The 15,554-nt window shown below is 37.1% G+C and overlaps 1 protein-coding gene across 1 annotated transcript in view; it reads right to left on the bottom strand.

Moving 5' to 3' along the window:
• PPM1L (protein phosphatase, Mg2+/Mn2+ dependent 1L) overlaps positions 1-15,554 on the bottom strand; it is a 322,971-nt gene that overhangs the window by 117,410 nt on the left and 190,007 nt on the right. The window contains exon 2 of the mRNA XM_081235042.1: positions 9,249-9,423. Coding sequence (XP_081091168.1) covers positions 9,249-9,423 — 175 coding nt within the window. The remainder of the gene's footprint in view (positions 1-9,248; positions 9,424-15,554) is intronic.

Genomic DNA, 15,554 nt, shown 5'->3' with positions numbered 1-15,554 from the left:
TTATGATTTTCTGATTTACTTAAGAACTCTTTCTCAATCCCAAACCTAATTCTTTCCTCCTCTACCCATTCACTGTCCTCTGAACACACACTCTGTAGCACTAATTCCACTGCACTCTAGTTATCTGTTTCTACCACTGTCACTCTGTCCTCCCACTCCCACACAGACCTGCACATGCACGTATGCATGTGCGTACACACACCTGGAGTGAAAGGCCACGTGGTCATCTGGGCATTCCCAGTGGAAGGCACTGTGCCTGGCTCCTAGGCACTCGGTCAATGTTTACAGAGTAAATAACTGAATGAACCAATGAGCGTTAAATGAACTGAGCACAAAATCACACACATTGTTAAAGCTGGGAAAGACTTCAGAAAATATCTAATCCAATGTCCTTTTTTAAAGTCGATGAAACCAAGCAAAGAGAGGCGCAATGTCTCACCACAGACATAGAAACCAACCCCAGGGCTGGTGAATCACATATTTGGGTACTTTCAAACAGCCATGGTAGATAGTTTTCTAGTTTGTAGATGGCAAAGTCACTCTGTTTAGTTGCTACTCCCCCCCACTTTATCTTTTGATTTTTTAAATCTATGATATAAAGGGGGAAGTATAAGAATTATAACTGAAACTCAAATCAGTTTGGTTAAAAAGATTGGTATTACTGGCCAGAAAGAAGTTATCAGTTTATAAGTGGATTTTAACTACCTCTTTTAGTCCTCTGCTCCCACTGTTATATGACTAATAATTGGCTGCATTACAGAAGTCTTCATTATGTTTTTGTTAATCATACCACCATTCTCATCTTTTCACAGATAAGAAACAGACCTCCAAATTCAGGGATTCTACATAGTGACAAGAAATGAAACACGAATAAATGAGAGGGGCCATGCTGAAAATGTTAAAAGGTTATGGGAACAATAACTGTGGCATATCCATTCAGTAAAATACTATGCAGTCATTACGAATTACTTTTGAGTAGCTTGTAAGAGCATTGAGAAATATGATTATATTTCAGCGTTAAATGAAAAAAAAGGTATAAAATTGGGCACAAATTATTAAAACCCAGCAGAGAAAAACGACTAGAGGTAAATATACTAAAAGATGGTGGTTATGTTTTGGTGGTGGAATTAGAGATTATCTTTTCCTTTTCTATTTTTCCATATTTTAAAATGTTCTAAAATGTATTTATATTACTCTCATAATGGAAAAATAAAACAGATTTAACTTTTTACAGAAATTCAGAAGTTGGTGTCAGAGGTTACACAACCAATATTAAATTTCCCTTTATGACGTTTTTCTTAAGTTTCCCTGTTTTTCTCTTCCTTTCGAATCCTGACAGAAAGCCTCAGTGAGAACATCTTTTGAGCCCAGAAATAAGGTCCTGATTGAAGATATAAATTAAGGAAACCTAAAGCCACCTCTTCCCTTAGGACCTGTTTGAGAAACAGACTGAGAAATTCACTATATTTGTTAGAGTGAAGAACTTTCTGCAAAGGTTTTTTACTGAATTTTTTATGTTCTTAGAAAACCTGAAAGGGCCCTAAATAATTTACAGTCTCTTTCCTGGGTTTGGTTTCTCAACGTGTGTTCAATTTTTTTCTCCATGACAGTAAATGGTTTTCCTTTTGAGATCACTGATTACTCTGACGTTAATGGCTCAATTAAATCAGAGATGTAACTTTTAGGTACCGTCTATATTAGGAAGAATAAAATAAGCTCAGTAGGAGGGAACCCTCCTGCTACTCCCTAAATTGCTTACAGCACATTCGCCACCCTTTTAAAAAGCTATTTCTCCAAAAAGTACATTACAGTACTTGTGTCTCTTCATGGCAGGTAGCTTTGCTTGGGCTCAGCTCTCACGCATTTCTAATGTCAGGCTACATCAGGCAATCACCAAGCAAAGGCTAACAAATTAATGCTACTCCTCCTTCCTCACCTCCTCTGGGAAAATCCTACATGATTGCCTGACACCTGTCAATGGATCTGCAGGCCCCCAGCTTTAACTGATGCCCAAATGAACACAATAAACAGCTGGCTGAGTTTTCTCCCTCATCTGCACCGTCTGGTCCGCTTTCTACTCGGAAGTGTTCTTTCTACATGGTAGAAACATGTGCTCATTGGAAAGCTGTCTGGGTTTCTAGTGAACTGTAAGAAAAAATAAAACCTTTGCTGGTCTTAGGTTTAACTCTGAGAAGGAGATCAAAGCAGCAACTTAGGCAACTGTCCCGAGGCTAGAAGCAAGATACCACCGCTGGACTGCCCACCCTCTTACAGGCATAGCCAGCTCTTCCCAAAGGGAGAAGGAGGCGCTTTCTACTTCTGTTTCCCATGCCTTAGGGTTCTTGATTGCACAACAGAGAGTATCATTCTCAAATAAATGGGCCTACTCTCCTCACAATTCCCTCAAACACAAGGCATTACAAATCACACTACTTTAACAAGGGAATGTGTAGATTATTTATGCCCAAACTTAAGAAAAAATTATAAACGATTTGAGATTGCTTAGAGAAATATGAATAATGTACAAGCATAAAAATAAATAATGCAAGAAAAGATTCCCTCTCAGGCTGTTTCAACCCTTCAACTTTTGCCCACTATGACAAATAATAAATATTGAGGTTCATGATGCTCTCTGAGACGGTGTGAAATGCTATTTTGATCCCTTCAAGTCATGCAACTATTTTCCTTGGAAATTTCTCTCTGCTAAACCCAATCTATTGAAATGTGTATGAACTTGTGCTCCCATTCAAATAAAAACATGAATGGATCAAATGCAAACCATATCTTCTCATGCTAGATTTTGCTTAGCATTAGTAAGTGCTAATAAAAATATCTAAGCAATCTTAACAAGAATCCATGAACGATGGCTCAGAACCTTTCCTTCCAAAATCTAGTTTTGCTTCATTCACACAGTCTCACTGCCCTTCCCACCAACAAGAGCACGCCTGGGCAAATTCATGTGCAGATGCCAGGATAGCTAAGCGGTGGTCTTCTTTTAGTCAGATATTATAAACAAATTACATGGGCTGTCTTGGGAGAGAGGAGAAAAGCAACAGAGAAAGCAGAAGATTCAAGAAGAAGCTAAAGTGCAACCTTGCAGAAACTATGGCTACCTGAGTTTTCCACTGTCAAGATACCAGAATCATAGTTTTAGAAATGGAAGACATCAATGAGATCCTGTTCATATGTTCAATTTATAGGGAAATAGGCTTTAGGGAGGTTTGGTGACTCATTCAAGGTCATATATTTGGTTGGCAGCAGAGCTAGGAATAGAATCTGGATGTTTTGGCTCCAAGACCTCTTTCAATTATACTACAAAACATCTTTATTCCTATTAACAGTCAAACTTAAAAATAAACCATTTGGATGAAAATCTTTATAAACTGGTTTATACAATATTTATTTATTTATTTATTCATTTATTCATTCATTCATTCATTCATTCATTTATTTTGCGGTACGCAGGCCCCTCACTGTTGTGGCCTCTCCCGTTGCGGAGCACAGGCTCCGGACGCACAGGCTCAGAGGCCATGGCTCACGGGCCCAGCCGCTCTGCGGCACGTGGGATCTTCCCAGACCGGGGCACGAACCCACGTCCCCTGCATCGGCAGGCAGACTCTCAACCACTGCGCCACCAGGGAAGCCCACAATCCCTATTTTTATATACAGAATATAATTAACATTATTGAATCGTTTCTCTGTGAACGAAGGCCACCGTTATGGAGATCAATGATGTCAACTCTGTAATACAGGGTCTGTGAAGGCTGGTTTGACTTAGAGTATAGTGCAATGCTGGGGATATGATGACTTCTTTTTATGGATTTCTATGGATTTACTCTTTGCTCTTATACCTTGCTGCTTTGTCTGCTCTAAGTATAAGTATCATCCCCTTCCCTCACCTTCTAATTCTAATTCTACACCCACGTTTTCTAAAGTCTATTCCCTAGAGTCACATGAAATGCAGACAAATGTATATATTCATTGCAGCATTACTCATAGTAGCAAAAACAAAAACAAAAACCATCATTGTCCAACATAAGAAATGTTTAGTGAGTAGTACTTTCAAAGAACAGATATTATGCAGCCACTAAAATTACCTTCACATGAAGAGGTTTTAATAAAATGAAGTGCTTAGCTAATAATGTTAAGTGAAAAAAGCAGGATATAAAACTGCAAGACATCAAAAATGCTCAAAATCTCAAATCTCAAAAATGCTTAGAGTGAGCAAAATATACCCAAAATGTTTACAATGGTAGGATTACAGATAATTACTAGTTTCTTATTAAACCCTTCTACTTATTTCTATTTATTTCTGCAATAAAATTGTAACACTCAAATTCAGAAAAAGAATTTTTAAAAAGAAAATGTCACATTGGAAAATATAACCTAACTGGTCAGAACTATATAAAATAATAATATATAAATCCCAGGTGAGAAACTATAGCCTCTGTGACATGGTGTGGTTGCACGTGGCTTTAGCTTTCTTCCCATTTTTTGCTGGATTTCAAGTACGTCAGGTTGCTGGAGAGTTGAATTGTGAATGAGTAAAGCATTAATATATATATGTATTTAAAGGGGGCGAGAGGATACTGAGAGAGAAAGAGAAAGGAGGGAGAAAAGGTCCTGAGCCAGTGCTTTTAGACAAGCATCTAGGGATTTTTTTTCATTAACTGCTTTTAGAAGTTTAGAAGCCACAGATGGTGGTAACTGTCATTAAGTCACTCAGGCTGATTTATCAGTGGATGAGCATTAAAGACAAATTAACCTCTCAAGAGACCATGATATTGTCTAATTAACAATTAACTACTTCCTAAAACTGGGAGAGCTGAATTAAGAATGCAAGGAAGTAAAACTGGGAAAGCATGGAAAGCTAAGCAGTTTAAAGCAAATGAGTGGCTTAGTGTAAGGTGTTTGTATCTGAAGGTGTTAGATATTATTACCAATTTTCTGTCCTGATTCCTTTGTATCATGATGAAATTTTTTTCTATTAGATAGTAATAACTATTGATATTTTCTCCTCTTTTTTGGAATAAAATCATTCATATGTTCATATATGGGTAGTGGAGGAGAAGGCAGTGTTTTGATTTCACAACTCACAGTGACATTCATGTGTCACCTCATGCAGGAATGACCAAGGGCAAATGGAGCCTGGAGCGGGTGATTTAAAGGTAGTTGTTGCCTGACTTCTCAGAGCTTCTGAAGATATTTTTAAGAATTTGCCTCTGTCTTCCCAAACACTGCATGTCAAGAAAAAACTCAACTAGCACTTTAAACTGGTCTCAGTGGTAGACAAGATCCAAATCTGTTCTCATTCAGCACTAGTGGCATTTGCAATATGAAGGACTAAGGACTTCCCCAAATACAATATATTTTACTATCATAATAACCCTGTGAGATTTTATTAGCCCAACTTTATACATGAAGAAACAGAGGCTCTAGGCATTAATCATACCAGTATTAAGCTAGAGGAAAGGCTGGGAATTTAGATCCTCTAACTCTCAATCCTGTAGTTACTTCCACTATTTCATGCTGTAGAGTTTATTGATAGATTAATTCCATGCCAAAGTATTTGTTCCTAAGGGTCACGTACAAATGTACCTCTGCAGATTAGATTAATCATTGCTCAACAACAGTGCAGGTGAGTGGAAAATTATTCCTGAGGAAGGAAAAGTTGAGTGGTGGGAAGTTGCAGCTGATGTTGATTCCCATCTTGGCATCCCCTTGGGTCCCTTCATCACATGGACTGCATCTCTCTTCTTCTCACAAACCCATGTTCATTGTTTGTCCCTCAGGGTTTAGGCAAATCCCTCCCCTAAAGAATTCCATTGAAAACTTGAGCCACTTTCATTATTCCTTTACACCACATCCCCTCAGCTTAACTTAAACAGCTTGTGCATATTACAGAGCATACTTATTTCAAAATCCTCAGGAATTTTTCTTCAGAAGTCATATATCTATGTTTCAGTGCCCAGCTAGACTTTATTAAGGAAGGTCTCTGTTTCCTTTTTCTATACTCATACCCCTTTCTTCCAACTGCCTAGCATATTGCTATGCATTCAACAAATGACTACTGAGTGAATGAGAACCTGCATTAATATGGTGAAAGCCCAGCTTGATTAGCAATGAGGAGGTTGGAGTCCCAGCTGTACAACTAAGTAACTGTGTTACTTGAGGCAAATCTGTGGGTCTCAGTTTTCTCATTATAAAATGGTTATGGGTAATCCTAATATTTATATGGAACCATAAAAGATCCAGAATTGCCAAAGCAATCCTGAGGGAAAGAAAAACATAGGAGGAGGCATAACCCTCCCAGATTTCAGACAATACTACAAAGCTACAATAATCAAAACACTGTTGTATTGGCACAAAAACAGACATATGGATCAATGGAACAGAATAGGGGGCCCAGAAGTAAACCCACACACCTATGGTCAATTAATCTTTGACAAAGGAGGCAAGAATATACAATGGGGAAAAGACGGTCTCTTCAGCAAGTGGTATTGGGGAAGTTGGACAGCCACATGTAAATCAATGAAGTTAGAACACTCCCTCACACACCCTACACAAAAAATAAACTCAAAATGGCTTAAAAACTTAAACATAAGACATGACACCATAAAACTCCTAGGAGAGAGCATAGGCAAAATATTCTCTGACATAAACCATACCAACGTTTCCTTAAGTCAGTCTCCCAAGGCAATAGAAGTAAAAGCAAAAATAAACAAATGGAACCTAATCAAACTTATAAGCTTTTGCACAGTAAAGGAAACCATAAACAAAATGAAAAGACAACCTACGGACTGGGAGAAAATATTTGCAAATGATGCAACCAATAAGGGTCTAATTTCCAAACTATACAAACAGCTCACACAATTCAATAACAACAAAAACAACCCAATCGAAAAATGGGCAGGAGACCTAAATAGAGGTTTCTCCAAAGAAGACATACAGATGGCTAACAGGCACATGAAAAGATGCTCATCATCACTAATTATTAGAGAAATGTAAATCAAAACTACAGTGAGGTATCACCACCTCACAACAGTAAGAATGGCTATCATTTAAAAATCTACAAATAATAAATGCTGGAGAGGGTGTGAAGAAAAAGGAACCCTCCTACAGTGTTGGTAGGAATGTAAATTGATACAGCCACTGTGGAAAACAGTATGGAAGTTCCTCAGAAAACTAAAAATAGAGTTGTCATATGATCCAGCAATCCCACTCCTGGGCATATTCCCAGACAAGACTATAATTTGAAAAGATACAAGCACCCCTACATTCATAGCAGCACTATTTACAATAGCCAAGACATGGAAGCAACCTAAATGTCCACTGACAGATGAATGGATAAAGAAGATGTGGTACATATATACAGTGGAATACTACTCAGCCATAAAAAAGAACGAAGTAATGGCATTTGCAGCAATATGGATGGACCTAGAGATGATCATACTAAGTGAAGTAAGTCAGAAAGAGAAAGACAAATACCATATGATATCACTTATATGTGGAATCTAAACGACAACATAAATGGACATATCTATGAAACAGACACAGACTCATAGGCATAGGGAATAGACTTGTGGTTGCCAAGGGGGAAGTGGGGTGGGGGAGGGAAGGATTGGGAGTTTGGGAATAGCAGATGCAAACTATTATACATAGGATGGATAAACAACAAGGTCCTACTGTATAGCACTGGGAACTATATTCAATATCCTGTGATAAACCATAATGGAAAAGAATATGAAAAAGAATATATATATATATATATATATATATAACTGAATCACTTTGCTGTACAGCAGAAATTAACACAACATTGTAAATCAACTATACTTCAATAAAATTTAAAAAGTGATTATGGGGACAGGAAGTAGATGGACTATTTGACTTCTATGATCTCTGAGATGCTATGAAAATTTAAATATTATTTTGATTGGGCTGATCATAGCCTTACTTTACTCCACTGGGGATGAGAGAGGACATGAATGAGAATTCCAAAGAGAAGAATGTTAAACGCAAGACAAATACAGAGACCAAATAAATAAATACCCAATAGGCAGAAGAGAGCCATTGTGTCTGGAAAACATAATAAAGCAAAGGAGAATCAGAGAGAGTAGAGATGTTGTCCTGGGTGAGGCTAGAAATGGGTATCTATCATGTGGATGTAAAGAGGTTCAAAGGTTGAATGAAAATGTGGACAGCTTAATAACTAGAAAAACTGCATCAGTGGTTAGGCATGTGCAGCATTTTTTTAAAAATCTGCTCTTCTGTTTGCTATTCAAGCTTGAAGTCAAATGTTAAGAATGTCAGCATTGAGACTGTTTAAGATCATGTGAAAGAAAATAAGATGTAAAATAACAACTTCCTTGTAGAAATAAAAACAGAAGCTCCTGGTATTAAAAAGGAAATTAATACTACCAATGTTTGACCATTAGAAACCTATTTTCCCATATTTTTTCTCCATTTCTTGCGGGGGTGGGGGCGGCGGGCAGGGGTGCTATGACAATTTTAATCAAGATATTTTTCCTGAATAAGTTTAATTTTATTAAAGATTTTAATAATTCCAAGTAATACTGCACTGGTTTCATTAAAATTAGGTTTTAGCCAACAAACCATGTAATAGATAAAATGGTGTTGTAAGGAGGTCTCTCCAGGCCTTCATTAATAAGCTCCTTCGGATAATATGAACTTATGGAAGGCAGTGAACCAAAGTGTCCAGTGTGGTGTTAGGGGCTAGGATTCATCTGAGGAGCTTAAGGAAAAGAAAGTGAAGTTCAGCTTGAAACTTCAGGAAAAAAATGGTACTGCTTTAGAAAAGAAGATCTCTGAAATTAAAAAATAACACTTGAAGCAACTAACAGTTCTTGGATTATCGGATGTAAAAGTTTTCAGCTGGTATCCAAAATTGAAGTGACACTTTAAAAGATTAAGTCAACAGGAGCACGTGGTTGATAAAAGGCCAGAACAATTCCATTTAAAAAAGAGCCAAAATTTTAAAGGGATTTGATATTTAAGAGCCATTTTTAGAAATCTCCTGATGAAATCTTTGATACTAAAACTGCAGAGAAGAAACTTACTGTTAATCCATGTTATGTAACTTTGAATCCAGTCTGCCCTTCATCTTCTACCAAAGAAAAGGACCTAATTTAACCAAAATCTAAAAGGAAATTTTTTTCAGGGAAAAAACATTGTGTGTGTGTGTGTGTGTGTGTGTGTGTGTGTGTGTCTATTAAAGACCAACATACCTGCTTCATCATAGGATACAGTCAATTTTTCTAGCATTTCTCGGTCAATTGATAGAATCTGCTGTTCGAGGATGGTCTGGTAAGACAATACACTATTTTCTTTGTCTTTCTCATAGTCTTGAAGATGCTGTTTAAGGGCCTCTGGGAGTCGAGATTTTACATATTCAGCTGCCGTCTGCAGATAAAACAAGTAGAGAACCCCATTAGTATTTCTCATCTTAGGCTTTTCACTTCCCCTCAGGTGCTGTAGTGAGAACTCAAAGTACTGTGGAACCAACACTTTAGACAACCACATCCTTGTCACTGTAGTCATTTTTAGACTCCACTGTACCAAGTAAGGTTGATCTTCAAATACACAGAATTACAGACCTCTAAGAGTTTCCTATCAGGTTTAAAGGTACAAAAGATGATGGGTTGGCATTCATGGAGTTGAACTCAGAGTTTCAGCTATTCCACTGAACCCAGAAGGTCCTGTGATAGTAATTTTACTGGATATAAATCTGACTCGCCCTAATCTAGAATGCATAAGCTAGTAACTCATCTCAGCAGTAAGCCATCCTATGCTGTGGCATCCAAACCTCTGCTTTGCTTTGTTGTTCTCTGCTCATTAATGCTTATGCAGGAACTCTTGTGAAGTAAACAAAAAGGAGAGCCCTCTGCTAGGGCTGATAACGGAATAATAGGAGAAACAGAAAACGAAAAGAACTAAAACAAAGATGCCTCAACCTGAAAAGAACTGTTCACCACTTAAATATCTTGGCCTTTATATATATTATTCTTAACTTTTTTCCCGCTGCTTCTACATTATCTGCACAGTGTACTCCCAACTAGTAACATCTGAAATTACACACAGTGACTTTCAACCAGGTAAGCAAGCTTCCCTTGGAGGTAGGAAGAAAGACATCTGTACTTTGAAAAAGACCTTCCCAAAGATTCTGATACATTCTTCTGGTGGACTGGGGCCATAGCACACTCTTCTCCCTTCCAGTTAAGAATCACAGTTAAAGTTAAATAGAACTTTAAGGGAGAAATTAAGTAATACGGCAGCATGTATGACTCAGGAGAATTGAAATTCTTAAAACATATCTCTTGAGAATGCCAAGAGTTTTGGCATCTTCTTACAGTGCAGTCCTCCATCATATGTATAGGGTCTAAGGTTGATAAATAAATGAAGGCATACATATATTGTTTAAAATTATACTCACAATCACTAGAAAACTAAAATAAAAGAAACTGTTAAACAGGATTGTCTCTGGGGTATGGGCCCAGAATAAGGTGAAGACACATCTACATAGTTTAATATTTTTTAAAAATTCCTGTAATTAAAAAAAATTATCTTTAAAATATGTTCTTTTGGTAAAGAACCTTCGTAGTTTTCCTTCTAAATGTTAGCACAGTTTAGGATGAAAAGAAACTTGCCAGAACAATGACAACTGACTTCTCAGGAAAAACTCACTGGAAAGTGGTGGAAAAATTATATTTCAGTCTTCAGAGTAGCCAAATATAGCACACAACACTTCATTTCCAGAGTTATATTTGGATCTCCTAAGTCGGTTGCTGATGAAATTACAACTTAAAATATCACCAAACACTGTTCATTTTCTCTGCCAGCCAGCTAGTGCAGAACAAATAAAATTATTCCATAGAATGTAAATGGACTCAGCACATTAGCACAACATATTTAATTCTAGAGTTTCATAACAATTTTCTCCTGACAATGGAAAATGAAGAGACATACTGCAGAATAACTCTTTTAAAATTCACACTACCTTGCTATTCAGTGTAACACGTGTCTTTAATTTTTTTCCTTGGAAATATCTATGAGGTACAGGAAATAATTCCATAATGCACATTTAACAAATACTGGTGTATTCAGTATAACTGAAAGCATACCACACATTTCCTTCCTATTGTGTCCACTGATTTACTCTTTTAATTCAAATCATGGTCATGGTGGAGGTCTTGGAAACGGGCCTATATTTTTTACTATAGCGGAGTTAAATTTTGGCATTTCATTTCTAAAACAGTATAACTTCATGTATAGTCAGCCCTCTGTATCTGCGGGTTCCACATCTGTGGATTCAACCAGCTGCAGATAGAAAATATTTGGAAAGAAACCCTGCCCCATCAGCCCAGGTAGGTACCCTCAGAGAGCACCAGAGCTCCTCCAACATGGCCCTCAGCCTTGCCCATCCCATCGGGTACCCTTGGCAGGCACTGGCATCCCCCCAAAGCGGCTCCCGCCCCAGGGGTCAGCCCGGCACACCAGAACACCTGCAACAGTTGTAGCCAGTCCTTACAGCCAGCTGTACTGGGGGCCAGCCCTGCACACCAGTGTGGCCTCAGTAAGAGGACCATTTTCTTACACCACATACAAAAATAAACTCAAAATGGATTCAAGACGTTAAGGCCTGAAACCATAAAACTTCTAGAAGAACACACAGTCAGTACGCTCTGTGACACTGATCTTATCTTAGCAATATTTTTTTGGCTCTGTCCCCTCAGGCAAAGGAAACAAAAGCAAAAATAAACAAATGGAACTACATCAAACTAAAAAGCTTTTGCACAGCAAAGGAAACCATCAACAAAACAAAAAGGTAACCTAATGAACAGGAGAAGCTATTTGCAAATGGTGTATCTGATAAGGGGTTATTATCCAAAGTATATAAAGAAGTCATACAATTAAATTTTAAAAATCCATTTAAAAAATGGGTGGAGAACCTGAATAGACATTTCTCCAAAGAAGACATACAGATGGCCAACGGACACATGAAAAGATGCTCAACGTCATTAATCATCAGGGAAATGCAAATCAAAATCACAATGAGATATCACCTCACACCTGTCAGAATGGCTGTCATCAAAAAGACCACAAATAACAAGTGTTGGTAAGGGTGTGGAGAAAAGGGAACTCCTGTGCACTGTTGGTGGGAATGTAAATTGGTGCTGCCACTATGGAAAACAGTATGAAGGTTCCTCAAAAAGTTAAAAATAGAACCACCAAACGATCTAGCAATTCCACTTCTGAGTATTTACCCAAGGGAAAAAAACCCACTAATTCAAAAATATATATACACCCCTATGTTCACTGTAGCACTATTTACTATAGCCAAGATATGGAAGCAACCTAAAAGTCCAGTAATAGATGAATGGATAAAAGAAGATATGGTATATATATGTACAAAGGAATATAACTCATCTATAAAAAAGAAGGAAATCTTGCCATTTGCAACAAAATGGTATTATGCTAAGTGAAATAAATTAGGCAGAGAAAGACAAACACTATGTGATCTCATTTATATGTGGAATCTAAAAAACAAACAAACAAACCAAAGAACACAGAAACAGACTTATGGATATAGAGAACAAACTGGTGGTTGCCAAAGGAGAGGGAGTGGGAGGTTGGGTGAAATAGGTGAAGGGGATTAAGAGGTGCGAACTTCAAGTTATAAAATAAATAAATCATGGAGATGTAATACACAGCATAAGGAATATATAGGCATCCCTTGTTTTATTGTGCTTCAATTTTTTGTTTTTGTTTGCTTGTTTTTAAGAATTGAAGGTTTGTGGCAACCCCACATTGTAAGATAATGGTTAGCACTTTTTAGCAATAAGGTATATTTTTTCAGAAAGTCTTCATTTTAATCCATGAAATTGTTTCTGCCAATCGTTGTTTTTTTTTTTTTTTTTTTTTTTTTTTTTGCGGTACGCAGGCCTCTCACTGTTGTGGCCTCTCCCGCTGCGGAGCACAGGCTCTGAACGCACAGGCTCAGTGGCCATGGCTCATGGGCCCAGCCGCTCCGCGGCATGTGGGATCTTCCCGGACCAGGTCACGAACCCGTGTCCTCTGCTTCAGCAGGTGGACCCCCAACCACTGAGCCACCAGGGAAGCCCTGCAAATCGTTTTTTTTTTAACTTTTTATTTTATATTGGAGTATAGTTGATTAACAATGTTGTGTTAGTTTCAGGTGTACAGCAAAGTGATTCAGTTATACATATACATGTATCTATTCTTTTTCAAATTGTTTTCTCATTTAGGTTGTTATGTAATATTGAGCAGAGTTCCCTGTGCTATACAGTAGGTCCTTGTTGGTTAGCCATTTTAAATATAGCAGTGTGTACATGTCAATCACAAACTCCCTAACTATCTTACTCAGTGGACTCAGCGGATGAAAAAAAATAAAGTATTTTTAAATTGAGTTACATTACATTGGTTTCTTAAGACATAATGCTATTGCACACTTAATAGACTATAACGTAAAAATAACTTTTACACGCAATCGGAAACCAAAAAATTCGTGACTCACTTTATTGCAATATTTGCTTTATTGCGGCAGTCTGGAACCAAACCCACGATAGCTCGGAGGTATGATTGTAGTCGATAATATTGTAATAATTTTGTATGGTGACAGATGGTTACTGGACTTACTGTAGTGATCATTTTGTAACGTACTCGATTGTCAAATAACTATGTTGTACACCTGAAACTAACATAATACTGTATGTCAACTATACTTCAATTTTTTTAAATTCCAAAAAAATACCAGAGAGTTCCCAAAAGCAAAGAGTGAATTTGTCATGCCAGCAACTATTTACATAGCATTTACATTGTATTAGGTATTATAAGTGATCTAGAGATGATTTAAAGTATATGCATAGGTTATATGTAAATATTACACCATTTAATATGCAACTTGAGTGACTCATATTTTGGTATCCAAGAGGGTCCTGGAACCAATCCTCTGTGGATACTGAGGGACTACTGTATAGAGTTCTTTCCTCTGGGAAAGATTTTTAAGAGGAATAGAAAGAAACAACTCTAGCAAAATACGAGCTTCTATCAAGATATTTCAAGAAGTCACCTTTATACTGAGGTGATTCTCTACATGTATTCAAATATCAGTCAAAACCTTATGTTCAAGCATAAACCTATGCCAAAAAACAGGATGTCATACAAATACCTTATGATCTCACTTATATGTGGAAAATAAAAACAAAACAAAACCAAAACACAAAAGCCAAACTCATAGATACAGAGAATAGACTGGTGGGTGCCAGAGGTGAGCAAAATGGGTGAAAAAATAATAAGTCCTGGGGTTATAATGTACAGCATGGTGACTATAGTTAATAAGGCTGTATTGCTTAGTTGAAAGTTGATAAAAGAACAGATTTTAAACGTTTTCATCACAGGAAAAAAATGCATAACTATGTGTGGTTAACTAGACCTTATAGTGGTGATCATTTTGCAACATATACAAATATTGAATCATTATGCTGTACACTTGAAACTAATATGTCAATCATATCTCAATAAAAAAAAGGCTGCCATATTATTAACTGAGATTGGAATTATTGCACAAGTGATAGATAATACAAATAGCAATTTAAATTTTAAAACTTCACTAGAATTCTAAAAATGAAGTGAAAAACAAAATTAAAATATAGGATTACTTATCTATTCTTTAATCAATGATAAGTGCTACTAGAAGTTTAAGTCCTAAATTGCATATTCTTATAACCTAACTATCAGAAACAGTACTTTGTTACCATTTTCAGTGTCTTGCATTTGTGCAGTACTTTATACTTTTCTGAGCAATTTATCATTCTGTTATCATTCTGTATCTTCAAAATAACTTTGAGTGAAAGTAGGCAAATTATGGATTTGGCCAATCCTTCACATCCTTCAAAGTAGGCTCAAATGCTATAAACTCTGTTAGTAAACCCACCTAATAGCAACCAACAGTCTTTCAAGTATTTGTAGAGGTACAGGTATTTTAGCTCCCCAGTTTGGCTGATGTAAAGACTGTATCTTACACATCTTGTGTTCTCCCAGCACCCAGTTCAGCACTTTCTACCACAGAAGCTTAATATCTTCACTGTATCCAAGAATCAGGGACTTTGAGATAGCTTTTAGAGAAAACTTTTGGACAGTTCATAATTCTTTGCCTGCAATCAGAACTTCCTTTCATGATTCTAGAAACAGCATACAAGTCTGGTTTTCTACTGGCAAATGGAAGTACACCTGGTCTTCAATCATTATTGGAGCCATTATTTTAGGAAGTAAATGGCTGAAACCCAAATCATCATTCACATGCCAACATGGTAAATTATGTACTTCATATACAAAGCTGTATATGAAGCTTTATTTAACGACTTCCTCTCCATAATTGTTTGATCTTTTCCATTCTTGCCTTTATTTCTTCATTTGGCAATGAACTCAATTCTGCTAGGGATTCTCTAAGCAGTCATGTAGAATGCCTCAGAATTGTGTCTGAGTGAAGGGTTGCCTTGAGGGGTGTTAACTCC

The sequence above is a fragment of the Mesoplodon bidens genome (genome assembly GCF_964165515.1).
Source record: "Mesoplodon bidens genome assembly, chromosome: 5".
Classification (NCBI taxonomy): Eukaryota; Metazoa; Chordata; class Mammalia; order Artiodactyla; family Ziphiidae; genus Mesoplodon; species Mesoplodon bidens.
This window is presented reverse-complemented; position numbering and strand designations above follow the sequence as displayed.